A 20,497-nucleotide genomic window follows, 5' to 3' on the forward strand; every position below is an offset into this window, starting at 1 on the left:
ATGCCAGGCAGGCTCATCGAGTCACACCAAGCCCCCAAGCATTTGCTGGGCAAGGTGATAAAGGCAGAAAATCCCTGATCAGACAGTGAGCTCTGACACAGGATTTGCAATCTTGGAAGACTTGTGCCGGACAAAAAAAACCCCAAAAACTAAGGCACGGAGGGGGCAGCAACTCGCATTACGAGCACACCAGGACCCACCCCTCCTTTGGCTAGCCCAGCATCACCAACTCAGAGGCAGTGTTGAGGCAGAAAGAGACCTTTGCCTCTCAATTACTAGGAAGAAAGAGCCATCCCTGAAGGGCTGCAGATGAAGGATTGCTACATCACATGTTAAGCACCTCACCTTTCAACATTGGCAATAACCCACAAGGTTTTATCGCTGCCTTGTTTGGAGCCAAGTCAATAGCTGATCTTGCCAAGGACAAGCCGCTGTTCAAACGTGCCAGGCAGGAGGGGAGGTTTTGGTTCATGCAGCAGCTGACCCTCGGGCACATCCCAGCCCTGCGCCTGGCATTCCTGCATGTCTACACACCCTGCCAACCCCTTCTGTGCTAAGCCGACGCCCCCACAGCTCTCTGTGGTTATTGCTTTCCAAGAAAGATGTGTTTTTCAAGGCTGTGTGCATAGAATGATGGTTTGGGTTGGAAAGGACCTTTGAAGATCATCTAGTCCAACCCCGCTGCCATGGGCAGGGACATCTTCCACTAGCCCAGGTTGCTCAAAGCCCTGTCCAACCTGACCTTGAACACTTACAGGGATGGCGCACCCACAACTTCTCTGGGCAACCTGTTCCAGTGTCTCCTTTCCAAACACAGCATTGCAAACAGGAAGGAAAGCAAACAGGACAGGTAGGATAACTCACCATGACCATCTTTCTCTGCTCACACAGCTTCTGTAACTGGTAGGACTTCTCCTCTGCTTTGATGTAGCCTTTCTTGACATCATCAACAGCCTAAACAGGAAAAGGGAAAGGAAACCCAGAAGGTCAGACTAGTGGACTCTTCACTGAGTCACAATGCTTTGCTTTCCCTGGCTGGCCCTGAGGCTGCTTTGAACAGCCAACCCCAATTCACAGCCCCAGAAGGTGACCAATGTCCCCAAACAGGCAGAGGGATGGAGAGGCTCAAAGAGATGGTTCTCTGCACTCACTGGCTCCTGCCACGAGCCTCTGATTGCCTCGGGGAGCATACAGATGCTTAAGCATCTAGGCGGACTTTGGAAGAATGTCCCCTGGCAAAAGAGGATGGATCTGGAAATGCTGGTACCTGGAATCCTGCTTTTGCCTTCAGGCACAGGCAGGGACAGGCTGGTACAACTCTTCTTCTCCAGACACACAGGCACAGCCACCTCCAGCAGAGCTGTGCTGGCTTTTACCCACTGTGCTGCTGGAGTGTTGGCAGGAAAATGTGTTTTTCCTTCAGGACTGAGCAGGTACACAGCCCCTTCCTTTCACTCCTCAGCTGCACATCCCAGCAAGAACTCCTGCCCCTGGCACAAAGCGGCTTGTAAAGCTGCCAGCCAGTAAAGATCCAGTCTAGGAGATCAAAGAATTCGACAACTACTGTTTTTATTTCAATTTGTACCAGAGGCTGGTACAGGCTTAGTTCAGAGAGCACTGGGACAGCATTTTTGGTGGTTAAGACAGAGCAGGACTCATCTCACTGAACTTTGCAGATATCTACCTCTGAGCTGGTCATCCTAGACTGGCTTTATACAGGCAATGGGAGAACATGGCTCTTCTCGGACTCGCTTCATCCCAGAGAATCTGCATAAAGTGAAATCACAGGCAGGAACGTCCCCTTTCCTTACGGTGAACAGCGAGAAGTCTGTTCCCCGTCTTCACTGACAACACACAGAACTGAGGAAAACATATCTGACCCAAGGAGTGCAGCCTCCTGTGATCCTTTTAGCTTGCTCTGGGAAGGCAACTTCCTGCAATGACAGCAGCAGAGTCCTGCCTCCCAGGTCAATTGTGACTTGGCCACAAGTTCACCACAGCACCGCTGATTCACCCAACCATGGACTTCTACTCCTTGAAGTTACCCAAGCAGGACTGGCCCTCAATTTCATGCTCTGTTGCCAGTACGCCAAAGGACAGCAGTGTTTGGAGCAGTTCTGGGAGCCAGGCACTTGTGTTGCCTTACCTCCAGTAAAAAATTACAACTCTTGGGCACCTACCTGATGGAAGAAGTAGGTGACTGCCAGGTCGTTGTCATTGAGAAGAACCTCCTCCTCTGTAGTGAAGAGCCATTTTCGGATGGTCAGGCACGTTCCCGGCACTGCTGAGGTGTAGTTCTGCACGTAGAGTTTGTGGGGGAATTCATTGGGCGCCAGTTTGCGCACTGGAAAAAGCACAAGACATTGAGGTCAGCACACAGGCCCACACAGCATCAGCAGCATCATCTGTGACTGGAGCCTGGCTACTGCACAAATCAATGTTGGCGATGCCCTTTAGCTGAGTCAGCCAGGATCGGGACTCCAGCTCTGCTCCAGGGCCCTTTCTTCTCCTCCCTGACTGAATCCAGCTTTTTTCAATACCTACTTCCACACTGTCAGGACCACACCAGTCCCTTGCAATCGCCTCTAGTGCACAGGCAGGAATCTGTGTGAGACTGAACTCCTCTCGGTCATTGGAGAGCTCAGCGCAGCTCTCAAGCATCAGTTCAACAGCCTGACTTCATTCCCTGCTGTGCACAGGGAGGTCCATCCTCCCTAAGCCTTAGGACCTGTGCCCAGGACCTATGCACTGTGCCCACAGTGGAGAAGGTCCACCCCATCCTGGCAGGCTGCCACCAGAGCCTGGACAAAACCCGCTGCATTGCTCAGCCAAGCTGGAGCAGCTGGGCCACCAGCGAGTCCCTGTCGAGACATTTACTGTGTTCAAATATGCTTTACCCAGCTACGATGGACAAAAAAGGCGAGTGCCAGTATGTCTCCATCAGGTAAGGATATGGTCATTATCTTACTGCAGATGGAGCTTATGGTTTCCAGAGAAATTAAATGGAGTGTATCCAGACAGGAGTAAATGTGGATGTTCACAGTGAGTGTCCAAAAAGCACAAGCCATAAAGGTTAACCGAAGTTTTTACTTTCCAGTGCAGTTTGAGAAGTGCAGCACTCACACGAACAAGGAATTAATAGCTCCAGTTAGAGTCTGGCACCATAAAAGCTTCCTGCATGAGACTGCAAGTGTGCTGCAGCGTCCCATCTCCCAAGAGCAGGTATTCCCAATTGGGGCTCCCTGCACAGCCCTGCTTCAGCAATGTGGAAACACGTCGACCCTCCAGCCCTGGTCTTCCCTCCCTCTGTCCGTGTCCTGCTCTGTCACACCAGCACCCGGTAACTCTCAAAAAGTGACCACGAACCCAATGGCAGAGGCAGTTCTGTGATGCCAACACTTTTACAGGAGGTTGGTGACCTTGGCTGCCCCAGGGTCAGCATCTGAATGCAAACCCAGCTTGTTCTGTGAGATGAGTCATTTTAGGAGGTCTCAGAAGCTAAAAATCACCCCTTCTGCTCAGCCAGAATCTTGTAAGCACGAGCAACAGCCCTAGAAATCTCTTCCTACAAGGCATTTTGCTGTAACAACAGGATGAGTTTGAGGCACATAGAGATGACAATTCAGAAATGAAGGTACCCAGCTGGGAATGAGAAATACACTTGGCTTAAAACCCAGCAGAGGGGAAAAATAATACAGAAACCAACCACTACACCCATTTTGTGGTGTGACCGCAATATTTTGCCCTCTCTACAGTTTCAGTGAACCCAACATGAAGCTGGACGAAATCAGAGATTGCTGTGGCCAGGGATCTGAACAGCAGCCAGGGGACCCCAGCACACGCTAAGCTGGAAGGATGGCAAGTACTTAAGTGCCAAAATGATCGCCCAGAATCCCACAGTCAAGCCTCAAATACCATCAGGATTTAACCACAGAAGGAGAGAAGAGAAGCTAAGATGCAGCTTGCAGCACCCCCCTTCTCCAGGACCTGGATATTGCCCCACACCTATGTGTGTACAGACTGAGGGTGCCCTCAATCCACCTTCCAGCACCTTCGCTCTGTCCCAAGCCACTGCCCCCCCCTTTCCAGAGACTGCCATGTTACAATGACACTGCCCATTTTTTCTAAGCTTGCTGAACCCTTTGAACTAAAGTAAAATGCATCTCTCAGTTTAACAAAAAGCTCGTCTCCTTGAACTGCTTAAGAAAGGGAAAGTTAAGCGGCGACAAAAAAGCCATCAAACTTTGAGGGCTCCTCATTATCAGAGCCTACTGTGCCTGCCTGATTCCTCCCAGGGGCTCCTGATATTGCGAGTAGAGATAAGACCTAAATGAGAGTGCCACTGGGCTCTGCTAGTGCTGCAGAGCTTTCTCCCAGTTGCTCGTCAGCACCGAGGGGATTAAAAGACTTACCAAAGGAGTGATTGATCACTTCAAACAAGGCGAAGTAGTTTGCGGTAATACTGTCCATTCCAACTTTCACAGCCACGGCCTAAAGAGCAACCAAATGGGAAAATGGGGTGAGCCGAACAGGAGCCAGTAGCTGTCTGTCCCCCTCCAGGGCAAGGCTGGCTACATACAGGTTATTCCCAAGTATTCCCTAACCCGAGGTGTTAGTCACCACAGAAAACCTGAATTTTACTCTTCCAGTAAAACCAGGTGCTTTCTTACGCAAGGGCTTAGACTCTCCTGCTTTCACCTTCCTGTAAACTGCTCTAGATTTTAAGTGCCACCATGGCTGACAATTAGGTCATCTTTTCTTCTGATGCCTCCAGCTTCAGTTCCTAATAGAAGAGGTGTGCACACTTCCCCTAGGAGTTTTCTCCAACAACGTTTCCATCCTGCACGCTAACACCACAGCCAAAACTCACAGACCTCAGCGCAGGTGACATGAAATTCAAGAGGCTGCGTCCCAAACACACCCTGCACTGCAAATCCCATCTACCCAAAGGATTCTGCTGTGCAGATCTGGAGCTCCTGAGAGCCTGCTCTTTCACAACCCTCTGGGGCTCCCTTGCTTGCAGCAACATTTCTAGTTCCCCTTTCAAAAAGGGTCTCCCTTGCATCATCTTATTCCCCCTAATCCATTGACAGCTTCCACTTTTCCTCCTGCAGTGCTGGTTGATGTCAGTTCTCCTTAGTTTTCTACTTAAAGCACTGGGCCTCTGGCCACTTGCAAACCTGTAATCTGGCCAGAGAATCCCCCAAAAGGGTCACTACTCTTAATATTCAACTTGCTGTCCTGCCACACAGCCACAGTGAGACTCGTGTGTTGGCTGCTGGCAGCTCTTGGATCCAACTCCTCCACCGCAGCCACTGCAAGCCATAATACACAATCTGTCTAGTGCTTAGAGCCATCCGCCAGCTTTAAGATATTATCAGTGAAAATTAATTCAGTGATGACTGTCCTTGCAGCCAAACCTGCCAGCGAAAACGCTGCTTCAGCACAGCATAAGGTTAAGAGTTCTCTAGCATCCCTATCCTCTCTGCTACAGCAAAGCAGCATCACTGATGCCCACCTGTACTCAAGAGGAGCAGAGAGAAGCAAGTGGGTGCCAGTAGGGTCTTGGTTAACATCCAAATTGTGTTAATCTTCTGGTCAAGGCAAAAAAAGAAGTAGCTCACCTGGTACACCTGGTCTGTAGTGCTGTTCTTTTTGACTCTTACTGTCACTGTTGTTATATCTGGTAACGCTACTCGGAGCTCCACGTCTGAGACGCCGTTGTAATTCTGAAGGAGGGAAGAAGAGGGGACAGAAATCCGCATCACACAAACTGAGCCCCAAGCTCTATTGTGCTGGCTGATTAAAATGGTCACTTCTAACAACCAGCTGCTATGCAAGCCTCAGGAATCCCATTCCAGTCTGCACCACAGAAATTCTGAAAGAAGGCTCTGCTCTGAGACAGGAAGCTGAGCAAACAGTTTCAGGCCACAACAGGGTAGGATTTTACATTCACAGGTTTGCCAGTGAAGAGCAAGAGAAAGCTCCGGGACACAGCAACTTCATGCACCATGGAAAGGTTGGAAAATGAACAGTAGTTGAAGGGCAAATATCAACTCACTGCTGCTGCCTGCAACTCAAATCTTGGGAGAAGCAACTCAGACTGGTATTCAGAGTGCCTGTTGCCTTTCTGGCCAAAGGCCGACGAATACAAACAGCTGGGCTGTTTGCAAAGCCACCTGGGCTGCCACCAGCACGGAAACCAGCAGGAAAGTCAGTGAATATGTTTTTTTTGCTGGGTCTCCCCTTGCCAGAGAGCCAGGGTATGCAATGAGGCCTCATGGCTGGTTCTGCTCTGTGCACACCTTCAAGAGCAGCATCAAAGCTGCTCTTAGCTGCTGCTATGGAGAAAATGTTTCCTATGTGCAGTGACAGAGAGCAAAATGCGGCCTTGATTTTCTGCCGTGGTTTTCTATTCAACCAACTGAAGCTTTGGCAGGGAACATCTTTGCTCTCTAATCCAGTTTTACCAAGCATTTATGGCCTCTCTACAGGGAAGATCGTGGCAGAGCTTCAGCGCCGTCACCTCCTTGCCTACCTCATCTGACTCCGACAGGAACTCCTGCATGATGTCGCTCTCCCCAATGACACGTATCGAACACACTGCAGGACAGAGAGCGCAGGTTAGTGGGGTGCCCGGGGGAAGAGGGAGCTCTCTCCTCCCAGAACCAGCCCAAAGATGACACGGAAATAACAACTGTCTGTTCTGTTGGCGGCATGAAACAAGGGTGGTATCTCCAGCCCCGAAAAACCTTATCAAAGCAAGTGCTTTCCAGGCTGTATCAGGTGTCCTGGCACGAATACTGATCCAGCCTGAATCCCCTACAATAGCAAGTGAACAGTGGTGTTGAATAACTCACTGAGATATTCCCCGTGGGTGAAATCCAGGCCCCAGGCACATGGCCAACAGGAGGTCTAGACTATACTTAAAAGTGGGCAAGAATTTCATAAATAGTACTTTTGCCTCAAAAAAACCCACCTTATTTTGGAGGGACTGAAACTATTTGGGAATTTAGGCCAAGTTCAGCAAATAATTTGGACCCGAACTGTATCATGTTCCCTCTAAGATGCAACCAGTCTGCCCATTCCTCCAGCCAGCCGGTAACCAAGGATGAAGATGAACGAGCTCAGCAAGGCAGGGCTGAGATATCAGCGGGATGGGGAAAACCTGACCCATGTCCATCTTATGGGAAGAGGGGGCTTCACTCCCAGATGCTGGCAAGGGAAAAGGCTGTTAAGCTCACACAAACTAACTGAGCTGCTTCCAGGCAACTAAGATAACACAGCATCACAGGATGAGGGGTCATTGCTCCCTGAATCTCATCTACAGCCTCTTCACTGCAAAATGCAGGGTCAGATCTTTTAGCCAGGCACCCTGATACAGAGATAAGGTTTTGCACCCACTTCCCCACCATCTGAACTCAACCTAAAGGAAACTCCTGCTGCAGGTATTACAATTCTGATTAAAAAGGACCAAAGCGTTCAGCTGTGAACAAGCTCAGGTTGAGCTGAGCTCCCCGATGAGAACAGCCTCAAACACAACGTTCTCCCTGCTCCAAAGCTTCCTTCCTCTGCCTCCTGCCCGTGCTCCCTCATCTCCAAGATTACTGGCGAGCAATATGACACTATAAAAAAAGGCTTGTTGTGTATTAAAACCTAATTACACATTGTGTTGCTGGAAGTATACTGCAAGCCAGTAACACATGCATCATTAAGCTGTGGCAAGTCTGAGCTCCCTCTCACCACCTTGGCCATAAAATCCCATCCAGCTACAAACAAGCTTCTTTCCCTCACAGGTAAACAAATGCCTGTGAAGTTTTGGACCACCCGTGGAAGGATGTACCCTGAAGATTTGTTTCCCTGCTTGCGAGGAAGGCGGCGTACAGCTCCCAGCTCAGTACCTTTCTCCAGGTATTCCTCCAGCCCTCGCCGCCGGGCATCCAGCTGCTGCTCCGACAAAGAGAATGGCCACTTCCCTGGGAGACGTGGAAAAGTGAAGTTGGCAAATTCCCGTTTCAGGTTCTGGTGCAGGATGGCAAACTCCCGGTACCGCTTTGAGCAGAGCTGGCGGCCCGCCATGTAAACATTGTAGACCTGCAGGGAGGAGAAGAGGCCCACTGGAGTGAGAAAAGCTTTCCAAATCCAAACCGGCACAGCTCTGCCTTCCCAGACCCACAGGTAGCACAAGGCTAAATTAGGAGGGTTTGAGCTAGAATGAGAAACTGGTATGAATAGTTAAATACACCACTGCTTATCCCTGGAGCTGGGGGATGTCCCAACTACTGCCTCATTCTGACAGCAGCTGGATCGGCATGAATTCAAGGCGCCTTTCTATTTCAAAAGGAGAGGAAAAACACCCAACCCTTTACAAAAGGCCCCAAGCCTGATGCAGCCATTACGGCATTCACCTGGATCATGTCCTGCACACAGAAGGGTCCCTGAGATGCACCAAGCCACCACCAGATGGATGTCACAGCAATACTGTGCTGACTGCATCAGCTGTTTTCAGCAACAGGAGCCTCATCACCTTCCAGATGTGCTTGACACTACCACTGAATTTCCAACTTGTTGCAGAATTGAGCCTCTCATTGCAGCAAAAACTCCAGAGCTCTGGACTCAGGTTCACGGCTACTTCCCTGAAACCCAAAGAGGTCCCAAAGCGAGCAGGAGGCTCGGTTTGTGTTTGGACACAGCCCCTGGCAGCCGTCAGGCATCAACCATGGGGCAAATCCCAGGGGAGAGGCAGCATGAAATCTTTTAGGAACGCTCCATGTTAACTAGTTTTTTCATTATGCTTGCACTCTTCCAGTTTCATTCTGGACACTGTTAAGGAAGTAAGACTCTGATCCCAAATAGGGGAAACCCAGAGCAGAGTTACAGTCGCAGGACATTTCTAAGCACTGCGATGCTCTTCAGGGAATTCCCTTCCCATTCATTAACCAGTTGCCTCCATTTTTAAAGCCAATCTGCTCAGTCTTGCAGGCAAGTTAAACAAGCTCTTATCTAGGCATTGCTAATACGCCCTCAGTGATAAGGAGGTCCCAAACTGCAGCAGTTACCTTAATTAGCTTCACACGAGTAAAGGGATGCAGTGGTGAAAAGAGTAGGTTCACACTTTTCCATGTTGCACTAGGGAAGTGTTTGCAATGACAACCTTTCCTCTTGAGGAGAGGAGCATCACCCTCCACTGTCCTCCCAAAGCTAAAGGGCTGGCAGAGCACAGAGGTGGAGTGTAGCAAGAGGCACATGCCAAAGATGCACCGAGGGTGCCTTCAGCAGTGTTCAGAAGACTCAAAACCCCAATCTGCTCCCCAGATGACGGCTGGGAGCAGTCCCAGCTCACTCACTCTCCACGTCTGTGCTCCAGATACCTGCCTGACAACCTTCACAAGGGAAAAGTGCTCCAACAAACCCACGGGTTTTTCCTTAAAAAGACGCATGCATTCAACCCTTCCAGTGTCACCTCAAGAGAAGGTGCTGGGATGGAGCTGGATCCAAACAGCAGCAGCTGTTGTCAGTCCAGAGAAGAGGCTCCCTTTGACCCCCTGCCCTGCACTGCACTTCTTTAAGAACCTCTGGTTTCTAGGACCCTTCTTCTCCTGCCCCATATGGCACACCTTATCTGACAGCATCCCACCAGGGCTGGGAGAGCAGGGTGCGGGGAAAGCATGCGCTCCCTGTGAAGCTGTGGGTCTGGAAGGATCCCATCTGTCCCCTTCAGACACACGTGCCAGGGTGACACGTTGAAGCGACATGCTTTGCACAGGAGCCTGACTCTTCTGGTGAGCCGAGCACTCCTGAACCCTTTCCACCCTTCCTCTCACACACACATGCTATTTCTGTAACACTGATGATGGCTTGTGTCTTCATTGGGAAAATGCCTCAGTCCTCAGCTGGGAGAGGAAAAAGTGATAAGCCAGTTTGTCATCTGTCTCCTGGCACTTCACACGATGATGCAATCATGTCCCAAGGGCAACTGCTCCAACCAAACCTACCTCCCAGTCTGGGAGGGTGAAGGGACCCAGCATACGGCACAAATCTTCCAGCCATGAGTCAAAGCAGCGGCAGAACTAAAAAGCCCCGATACTCGCCATCTCGTCCCAAGGCCCTCCACCTCATCGTCCACCCCCACTGATGGCCACACAGTTCCCTGGCTCTGGAAAAATGAAGACAGCACACAGAGCAGAAGAAAAAACATGGTCTGGACATGGGTAGGACTGTGCTCCTAACAATAAGCAGCTATTTGCATGGGGAAGAATACTGCCCTTGTGGCAGGCTTCTGTCTCTACCAGTCGCTGATTGAAACTCGGAGCCAGCCGGGGTTGGGCTGCAGGCTCTGCTGACCCTCACCGCAGCTCAGACCCGAAGCATGCTCAGAGCAGCGGCCAGCAGCGAGACACAGGGTGCTGGAGGACAGGGCAGTCAAGATAGTTTGCAAGCAGAGCACCTGTGAACACTACACAGCCAGGCAAGGAAGCAGAAGAGCCAAGCAAGGCCAAGCCAATTAAGGAGGTTAAATACACCCCAAATGTTGCAAAAAGAAACAGTTCTGCAGATGAGCGTCTTTGTCCAACCTGTTTTGGGTCCCTCTCCAAACATTTCCTTACCAGCCACAGACAGCCATCCCTGATGAGCCAGAATCAACCTTAAGCCTTGGAGGATGCACCCATATCAGGTACTTAAATGACAGATCACATCAACTAGGAAAATGACTGCCAGCCTCCCCAATAAATGCAACAGAAGAAGCAGGGAACCCAAAGGAAAAAGACTTTTTACAGCTATTTCCCCCACCACTCCCTAAAGGGAAAAGAAATTCTGGAGATGGGAAGCTACGCTTCAAGACATCTGTTCTCTTTGCTTTTACATCTATCACAGATGTCCTTAACACTTGGTGTAAAACAGGAGATACAAATATGAAAGCTTGTATGAACAAAACAATAGCTTCATACTTAATCTTTGTAAGAGATCAAGCTATTCCAGATACATTAATAAAAAAAGCTCCTTAACACATCGGAGATAGCTGCAAAAGAATAACCAAGCACAGTAAGAGTGAAGACAGACAAGCCTAAATAAGACAGTGTCAAAAACAGTCAGTAATAAATTAACATGCCTCCATCCTGAAGACAAGAAGAGAGTGTTGCCACTAACAGCAAGGAGCATGCCAGCTCAGGGCGCAGATACCCAGAGATATCCAGAAAACACTGTCCAAGCTGATACTTACCACAAACTTCTCGCCATTCTGCTCCACATGCTTGTACGTGGGGATGGAGATGGGCACAGCTTGTTTTTCTGTGTAGTCATAGAATGACTGCCCCAAAGAGTCATCACTGGGATCAAGGTTATCTGCCTCATGGGGAGGCACTGACAACACTGTCAGAATTAACTCCTTCTCTCCTGCACGAATCAGGTCCACCACTTGCTTGTGTGTTGCTCCTTCAACATTCACTCCATTCCTGTGAAAGAGAAAGCAGAAAAGCCATAAGCAAGGCAGAGGTGACCACAGAGCCTTCAAACCACGCCAGGACCAGCCCAGAGATCCATCACATATCTGCTTCCCCTGAAAATCCCTCCAGCCTCAACTGCTCTGGTTGCTCCAGTTTCAATCAGGTCTGAACTTCACTCATTTTTCCTATTGATGATTTCTCAGGTTATTAGTTACTGAATTATGTTTAATGACTACAGACACAGCTAAAACTTCTTTAGAAGGTTCATGTACCCCCTTGAACATTTAAAACAAGTTTTGTGGTTTTCACCATTTCTCAATGATATGACATGGCATGTTCATACCCAGAAAGCAAGCCTTTTCCCATCAGCTAAAAGCAATTACAAGGAGACCACAGAACTGGGGAAGAAAACACTGAATGCATAATACATACTAGTCTGCTAGGGCAAAGCCCATCTCCTGATCCTCTACAGCTCCAAAACGTAAGTGGATTTCCCTAAATCTGAATTGAAGCTTCCATCTGAACAAGAATAAGAAAGCAGGCAAGGAGGCTCAGAGAGCAAAGGTAAGCAATTTCAGAAGCTGGTGTTCCCATCTGCCAAGACACAGCACCCATGAGCACACCTGCTTCAGTGTGACATAAACGAGATGTGTGTTCATTTCAGTTACTTCCAGGCAAACTGCAAACAGCCCAGGAGCACTGCTGCAGCAAGTTAACACGTTTCTGCTTCCTAAGCTGCTCCAACCTGATCACAAGAGCTCGTCCCAATTATGCCCAAAGCCCTCCAGGAGCCCCATGGAAGCTCTGAAGACCCAAGACATAGCCAAGCCACCTCTAGAGCATTCCTGCCATTCATGCTCTCCCTGCAAGCTCAGTTAACCATCACCTGGCTCTTGCTTTGCCCAGAAGATACAGACCAGACCTCAGCCAGCTTGGAAAAATGCTGGACCTATGACTTGATTTCAAAGCAAAGAGTGCTATTAGGTTCTCTTCCAAATCTGGGAAAGGACAAGTCTGTTTTTCCTCCTGATAAAAGCTAAATTTAGTAGCGAGTCTCCATAAACTCGCAGTCATTGCAAGCGTCTCTGTGAAGAGTTTGGTATCCAAAACATTCCCTGTATAAACAGGAACAGGCAGAACTTCACCCACCGCATCCCTACCAGTCAGCCTGGCTGCGCTCCTGCAAGGCTGCTGGAGAGCCCATGGACCATCGGAGACGACAGGTGCCCTTCACCTCTGCTTCCAGAGCAGCTTCTTGGGACGAGTCTGGAACAAACCAGCCAAGGAGTTTCGTGCCGCTGCTGAAACACCGGCAACCATGCCTCAACCCCAATTTGTCTTCACTCACACCTAGGAATCTCTCCACCAGAAAACCCAACGTCACCCTTATTCTGCACTGCTGGCTATGGCCATTACCTGATGCTTCGGAGGAGTGCAAGAGGAAGGCCACCTGCACTTTCCCAGCCACGAGTCCTGACCATGCAGGGAGAGAAAATTACTCCTCCTGGCAAGTCAGCTACTCCTTCCCAGAGCCTGGGAACAGACTGTCATCATCTCGCCACCAAAGACGTAGTACTGGTCACAGAATCATCCCAACTTGCCTTAAATCAAGCATGGGATTTAGCTTTCAATCCCCAGCTCTCAAATGAAAGAGAACAGCTCTTACCGCTTCACATCAATCATTTTTTATTGAACTTTTACTTAGAAAAGTCACCCTGAAAAGATCTGATCTTGACTTGCAAGTCTGGGTGAGAGATCCCACACTCTGAATCAAGTTTAAAAAAGCCCCAAGCGGTGCTTGTGAGCCAGAGGCAGTACTTGTGCTTTGCCAGGAGTTGGACAAAAAAGCTTTCCCCAGCTTGGACACTACCCACGGTTATCAGCCCTCTTAGAGCTCCCATATCGTTTCAGGGAAGGGATAACCCTCGGATGCAGCCCCTGGGCTCTGTGCGATAAGAGTGATCGAAGAGCTGTATGCAGCTTTTACAGCAATGAGGCTGTTAAGTTCAGGAAGAGGGAGAATCCCCTCCTCACCAGCCAGCTCTTTCACAGGGCAGGAACATGGCCTCCCAAGCAGCAAATTTGGTCACAGAGGGCAGCCCTCATTACTGAGTCGAGCCATTAGCCACCAACATCGTCACACTAAAGTGACATTGGCGTTTGTTCCACCTGACCGATGCTCACGTGCTGCTCACTTATCCCAGATCCCTTCCACTCGCCTAGAATAAACCCAATCTGCAAAGTCCTGCAGCACCGCTGCCCAAGTATGATTTTTGGTAAATGGGGGTGAAAAGCCAGAGACTCCAGTCATGTGGAGAAGGCTGCTGTTTGCCTGCACCAGGAAGGACAGCAGGCCAAAAGGACTCTCCTCCATGCATCCCAGTCCCATCCTGAAGAGAGAAGGACGAAGGCAGGGGAGTATAGTCACCATCCCACACTCGACCTCGAGCCCATCTCCAGCCAGTAACAGGCAGAGCTGCCTCCAGCTGGCAGCAGGGGCTTTTGGATGACCCAGACTGCAGGATGCCCCGCTTAGTCTGCAAAAGTCAAGGCTGGTTTCTAGTTACTCAGCCCCAGCTAGGCTGGAACTAGGTCCTCGGCTTAACTTCCCGTCAGCAAAGACCTCAGACACCGTGCTTTCCCCTCTGCCAGCAGACCGAGAACAAGCACACTGCCGGCTTCCTCCTTTTCCTCTCCTTAGCCCCTGGTGACTTCTGCTGCCACCCATTTCCTTCCCAAGTCAACACCAAACCCTCGGAGGTGGCGAGGACAGGACCTGGGACTCCCGACAATAAGACTGCAATACACCATTTCATTCACAAACACCCGGTAACACCCACTGCCAGCTCTCCATCGCTCCCAGCAGGTCTTTCTAAGATCAGATGCTGCTTTAATAGCAGCCCTGCTCACCCCTTTGCTCTGCGGCGCAGTAGGAAGGAGCAGTCAGTACTGCAGGCGCAGGGGGCCGAAGGACTCGTACCTTTGCAATAAAGTCACCATAGCAACTCAGGCTGGAATCATCATTGATGAACCAACAGAGAAAAGGAATGGTAAATCATACGACATAGGCAAATCAGAGCAGCTGGCAAGGTGAGAGAAGCACAGCTGAACAACATGCTGTTTACACAGCCACAGACCTGTGGGTTCTGAGAGCTGAATGCACTTTTCCAGAGACAACGGGACACTCGGGTATTTTGCTCCTCAAGCTTCTGCCTCCATATGGAGTCAGAAAAAAAGATCCAGGCATTACCTTTACCCTTCCAGGGGACGTGCATGGTCCCAGAAGAGGGCTGCTGAGCTGACCACAGGGATGGGTCCCTCCATACCTTACAGAAAGGACGTCCAGATACAAGAGTGGTGGATGACAACCAGATCCAATGAATCCTTCCCTCCACGAAGGAGGTACCGCAGATGGCAAACAGCTCTCTTCTGTGTGGGACGGGAAATAGAGCAGAACTCTGCTCATGGCAAACTGCTGCAGGATAGAGACCGCAGCCAGGCACATGCAACCCCCAGCCAGGTCTGCCAGACTTCAGCAGCGCTCGAAGAGCAACTTCCTCCAACAAATCACTTCTCTCGGCTGTCTGCCACCAAACGTGGATGTGGTTAAACCAGGAGCACGAGGTTCTGTCATGTTCCACTGCAGCACAGTGGGTGAGTCTTCTTCCCTCAGTGCCCAGCTTCCTCTTCACCTCACTGGGGATGTGAGCTGCCTCGCAGGAAGGTTACTGCGGGAAAGCTCTTTACTGAGTAGGTAGAAGCGATGCTGGAGCTGTTCAGTGCGCTGTTGGACTGGGCAATGTGGAGCCTTCTCATGCTGTCCCCCTGGCAGGGGCATCCCCACCTAAACAGGGCTGCAAGGGGCTCCCAAATGCTCTTGCCATCCCCCCAGTGAGCTGGGAAGAAGCCGTTTTCCTCCTGGTGCTGGGTAGGGTCGGTCTAGCTCAATACTCACCATGACTAAGGGCTCACGTTCGCTGAGCTGAGGACAACATAACCCCAAAGCACTCGTTACCACGTCTCTGACGGTAATCATCTCACCGCAGCAGAATGAACACACGCCTGCACCACAGTCCACAGTCCAGCATGATGCCCAAGACACCTGCCAAGACAGGCCTGGGCTGAGACTCCGGACTGTGACCCGAGGCAGCCACATGCTTTGCTGCCCACTGACACCACTGCGAGGGCAGAAACCCTGGCACACGCAGGGCAAGATCAGGTGCTGCCAGCCTTGGCACTTGCCCATCAAGGGCTTGCCTGGTGCTATGGGGGAAGCCAACCTCTGGGAATTACAGCAGGTTACGCTTAACAAAAGATCTTTAGGCTGTGGTTCGGCAAGCTCCTGCCACAAAAAAATACATGCTGGGGGGCAGAGCAGACTGGTGTTTGTTCACCGTAACGAATTCAAAAGCTTCTCTGAGACTGAGTTTTCAAAGCACTAGGCCAAAGACAGTGAGCAGTGGCTGCAGGCTTGCACGGTCCCCTGGCTGGAGAGGATGAGCTGCTGAAGCACCCCACTCGCTGACCCAAACTTGAAGTCTCTGCCAGCACAGTGTGGAAAATGTCTCACTCAGCAGCTATGTTTGAGCCCAGGAACACCTACTGGCAAGTGTTCTCGGCAAGAACAGGAACTTCTGGCAAACACCAGGAGATCCTGAGGACAAAGCATGCATTTGACAAAGCAAAATTCCCCATCATGCCGATGCTAATGAGCAAGATCCCCAAGACACAGAGAAGAACATTTCACTTCTCCCATTTGTACACTGAATGACTCACGTTCTGCAAAGACTTCTTAAAATTTCCCAACTATCTGTCTGTCAAGAGATGACAAGGAAATTTACTGCAAGAAAGTCTGCAATAAGCTTCCTGGAGATTCAGACCACAGCCTGTCTTTGTGCTTCATTCAGGCAAAGTACTGACCCAGCTGACATACCATCCAAGGAAAAACACGTCAGAAACAACTCAAGTCATCTTTAAGGCTTTGCTTTTTAGCAGATGAGCACCTTCAGCCATCCCATGCTATCTGCAGGGCCACCATGGCAAAGCACAGGTCAGAGCTCTCCCACCACGGTGTGACAGAACCAGGCTGTCAAGAGCCTGGCCATGTAGATGTGGCCTTGGAAGTAAGGCTGGCAGCAGCTATTCACACCACAACTTCACATGTCACTTGTCTCTTAGTGGGGATGGGCTGCCAAGTCCCCATCTCCCCCACCCAGTGCTTTGCATCTTCCAGCTCCTGACACTTGGCTCAAAGCCCATCTGGCTCCAGCTCTGTCCAGGGCTGTACATTAAGCCCATAAAATTCCGTATGTCACCAAGAAGCTCCCTGCACTCCTGCCTCTTCTGTAACACAATGGTTCTCACGAATATTCAGCTGCAGGAGAGATTTTAAGTGCAGTGCTGAGACAACAGATTACTCTCTGCTCTGAGAAGGGCTGATGAAGGAAGAAGAGTGCTGAAGATGAGATCCAGCAACAAGGGCAGTCACCACAGGGATCAGCAGCCTCCTTGGGAGAGGCTCTGAAAATAAAGATGAACAGCTAATGAGCTTACTGGACACAGTAGTGTGGGACAGCTTCTCCAGGCTTGCCTTAGCAGCTGCAGAAATGGGCGCTTCATCATCTTCATCCCTCTCCCTTCTCAAATCCAGCTAATGCCAAACACCAAAGCAGCTCCACACGACACTACCACCAATGCCTTATGGGGTGCATTTGCAAAGGGGCAGCCACTGCGACGGTGCTGGCTCCCTTCCACTGCTCCTCAGGAGAGCGACATATTCGCCAGACCGATCCACAGCAGCTTTAACAGACCCAGCAACTTGCAGCTTATCCCAGAGGAGTGTTAAGTTTCTCAGTTGCACGATACACCCGAGACCATTCAAGCTAAATGGTTTCCCCAACAGGCCGTGTGTTTCCCCCACTCCAGCCCTGAACTGCTCAGTCCGCAAAGCCAGACAGCTGTCAGCACAAGCCTTCCTAAAACTGAACCATGCCAGGGCTGTTCAGCTGAGGCTGAAGCAGTATTTCCCCATTTCTAATCACCCAAAAGAAGGGAAGCCAGCCTTCCTCTTCTACAGCTAAGAAATCCAGACTCTGTCCAATATTATTCCACACAGATAAAAAGAACCCACGAAGACACTAACAAGTGCAATTCCAGTGACCTTTCCTATTTCTCTTACATGGGAGAGACTAGAAGAAGGTTGGGATAATTACCATTTTCACAGAAGTCTCTTACAACATTTTAAGGAAGTTTTAACGTCCCTGTGCATATTGACATGCTTTGCTCTTGCAAACAGTGCAACTGCCATCCACTCACTCCAATCATGAAAGCAATGATTCCTTGCAAATTAGTAGTTCTGAAACACCCTGAAAGAAGACAAAGAATGTTAACATTTCAGAAGGTTAAAAACTAACTACTACTGAAAAGCAAACAAGCACTGACTCAATAGGTGGAAAGCTCTTAGTCTTGCTAAAAAAGGAACAACATTTTGGACGCTTCAGAAACCAAGTCTGTATCAAATCCACCCTGGAAACTCAGGAGCAGTTAACAGCAATCAGCTTCTACACCAGCAATACGAGACACAATCTAGGTCAAGGCCTCCTTGGGTTTTCCTTCCCTGAACCATCAGCAAAACCACCCTGAGAAGACCAGAGATGGACAGGGCTGCTAGACCACAAGCCCCGGTGCTAGCACAGAGCTGGACTTTTAAGCATAATCTTTCTGACCAACATCAAAGCAATGATTCTTATCTGTTCTTTTTGTAGACCCAGATTCTCCTCCAGCTCTGTTCAAGCTGCTGACCACCAAGTTCAAGCCTGTGACAGTGGCTTTGGTTTCCCAGCAGCGTCCTTTCGCAGAGCTCCGAGCGACATCAGTGAGCCCCTGAGGACTCTGCAGACCACACGCTGAAAACCACTGTCATGAGACGCTCCTCCAGAGATGTCAGTGAAGAGCCCGGCAGGGTCTCGCGCTCCAGCTCTTTGAAACAGCATCCCAGTCCAACAGCAGCCTGGAGTATGGGTGTTCACGAGGCCTCTCAATGTTTCAGTCTGCAGCTCACATTTTGCAAGCACAGGTTTGAATCCCAGTAAAAGGAAACTCTCCCCCTGCCTTACCATTTTGTCCGTCGCTGCTTCCTCAGTGCTCAGACTGGTGAGCAAGGAAGGGTAACTATAGGTACAAAAAAGCCACCGCAAGACGCCAGGCACCAACGTCCAGCACATCCCCAGCAGCTCTTCCCCATCAGGAGAGGGGCGGACGCTTCCACCGAGCCCACGGAGTCTGACCCATTTGCTTTGTTATCTCAAGATGAACAAAGCAGGAGCAGAGAGCACAGGTGGCAGAAACAGGTTTAAATTTCTCCAGCTTCAGTCATCGTGCCCACTCCTAGGCACCTATAGAGTTCTGTTTAAGTATACTGCAAAGTGTTAAACCAGGGTAGATAAAAAGGCTCTCGCATATATCTAATTGTACACTGAACGGAAAACCCAGCACACGAGGGTTCTTCATTTGCCCACTGCTGTTATCTCTCAAGAAAGAAAAGACACGTTTGCGGTTTTTCACTCCAACAGCCAACGCCAGCCTTATTGAACACACCAAGCACAGGCTGAAAGGCGCAATCAGGAGACCCGAATTATTCCCAATTCTAATCTACAGCCTTAACCAGGCAAATCCACTCCGCCTCCTGTGCTTCAGCGGCCCTGTTTGTAAGAGGGGGAGAGATGCTGACCCACAGTAAAATGCTTGGAAAACACGTGCAGGAAAGCAAGGGATGGAACCTGGAAAGGTTGGGGTGAATTCAGGAACACTACCGGGAAGATGGTGTGTTTAGAGGTGGGTGAAGGAAAGACATCTATCAGCTGGTGATTAGAGGGTTTTTAGGTTTGCCAGGCTGCAAGCCAAACTCAACATGTTTCACGAGTTCCTATTGCTGCAACCACAGCAGAACAACAACCCACCTCTGAAGCAGCCAGGGGGCCGTGCATCCCCATGTCTTCCACCTTCTCACCATCCAGGTATGTAAGATAAAGCTTCCAACACTGATTCAATCCACTTCCTAAACTGTCTGAGGTTAAGGAAAGAGACACCCTTAAAAGCTTTGGCCAAGGTAAGGCCTGCTGACCACTTCGTAAGGTGATTTTCTGGCAGCGCACCCTTTGTGCAAGCAACAAAATTCTGTGAATAAGCAGAGCGCACAGCTGCTGCCTCCCTTTTACAGACTGTTCTGGAATTTTCCAAAGCAGAACCAGCTTTTTCTGTCCCAAGTCAATATACAAAATTAGACTTTAGACCAAGAAGAGATAAAGAGTTTAATCTCCTGAGGGAAACACCTTTACCCCGCAAACCGGAGTCGCTCCCCATGAGGGTTAGGAAGAAGCCCTCTCCATCGGGGGTTATTCCATCAAGGCCTGTATCGAGGTGTATGACACTTTCCCTCAAAGCAGAAGGTACTGTGACCATTTCAGACATTTCTGACACAGGAATGAGTGATGGAGACCAATTCTCTGGTCTGGTGGAGTACAGTACCCCCCTACCCTCGCAATCATGCCTAGATCAGACCAGGTTTCTGCTGCACACAGTTCAACGATATTGAGAACAGATCCCTTCTTTATCTGTTCAATTATTTTTGAGCGAGCTTCCCTGCTAGCAGAGCAAACGCTAGTGAGATTTTCTTCCCTGTCAAGATTAGTTATGATTGTCATTCAGGGTGATAATCAAGAACTAAATTAGCTTTCATTGTCTGTCTCCAATGCCCTCAACACCCACAAACACAAAACCAGCTAAGAAGATTAGAGAGCATGCCATAGCTACATTGCAAAACCAGCCTTTGAAAGCAAGAGGTCTGAGCTAGATGCTAGATACAGGAACGTCAGGCAGTGAAGGATGGCAATAAAAGACTTTGTAGCAAGGACAGGACTCTAAATAAACCCTTCAGACAACACTCTAAACATCCTTTGGTTTTGGCTGAGGACTGAGAAGCAGGTTGTGCACCTGGAAAACCACACTCCCGTCAGTGCAGCTGGAGCCCTCAGCCATGCAGGGATGGAAGGTCT

The 20,497-nt window shown here is 49.8% G+C and overlaps 1 protein-coding gene across 2 annotated transcripts in view; it reads right to left on the reverse strand.

The window, feature by feature from the left end:
• Positions 1-20,497, reverse strand: part of SNX27 (sorting nexin 27) — a 35,542-nt gene that overhangs the window by 11,219 nt on the left and 3,826 nt on the right. For both annotated transcript variants that reach the window (XM_069794116.1, XM_069794115.1), the window contains exons 2-8: positions 11,222-11,453; positions 7,902-8,094; positions 6,539-6,603; positions 5,625-5,729; positions 4,413-4,491; positions 2,181-2,344; positions 865-954 (exon numbers count right to left, since the gene is read on the reverse strand). In XM_069794116.1, coding sequence (XP_069650217.1) covers positions 865-954; positions 2,181-2,344; positions 4,413-4,491; positions 5,625-5,729; positions 6,539-6,603; positions 7,902-8,094; positions 11,222-11,453 — 928 coding nt within the window. The remainder of the gene's footprint in view (positions 1-864; positions 955-2,180; positions 2,345-4,412; positions 4,492-5,624; positions 5,730-6,538; positions 6,604-7,901; positions 8,095-11,221; positions 11,454-20,497) is intronic.

This window comes from Haliaeetus albicilla, chromosome 10, assembly GCF_947461875.1.
Source record: "Haliaeetus albicilla chromosome 10, bHalAlb1.1, whole genome shotgun sequence".
NCBI classification, from domain to species: Eukaryota; Metazoa; Chordata; class Aves; order Accipitriformes; family Accipitridae; genus Haliaeetus; species Haliaeetus albicilla.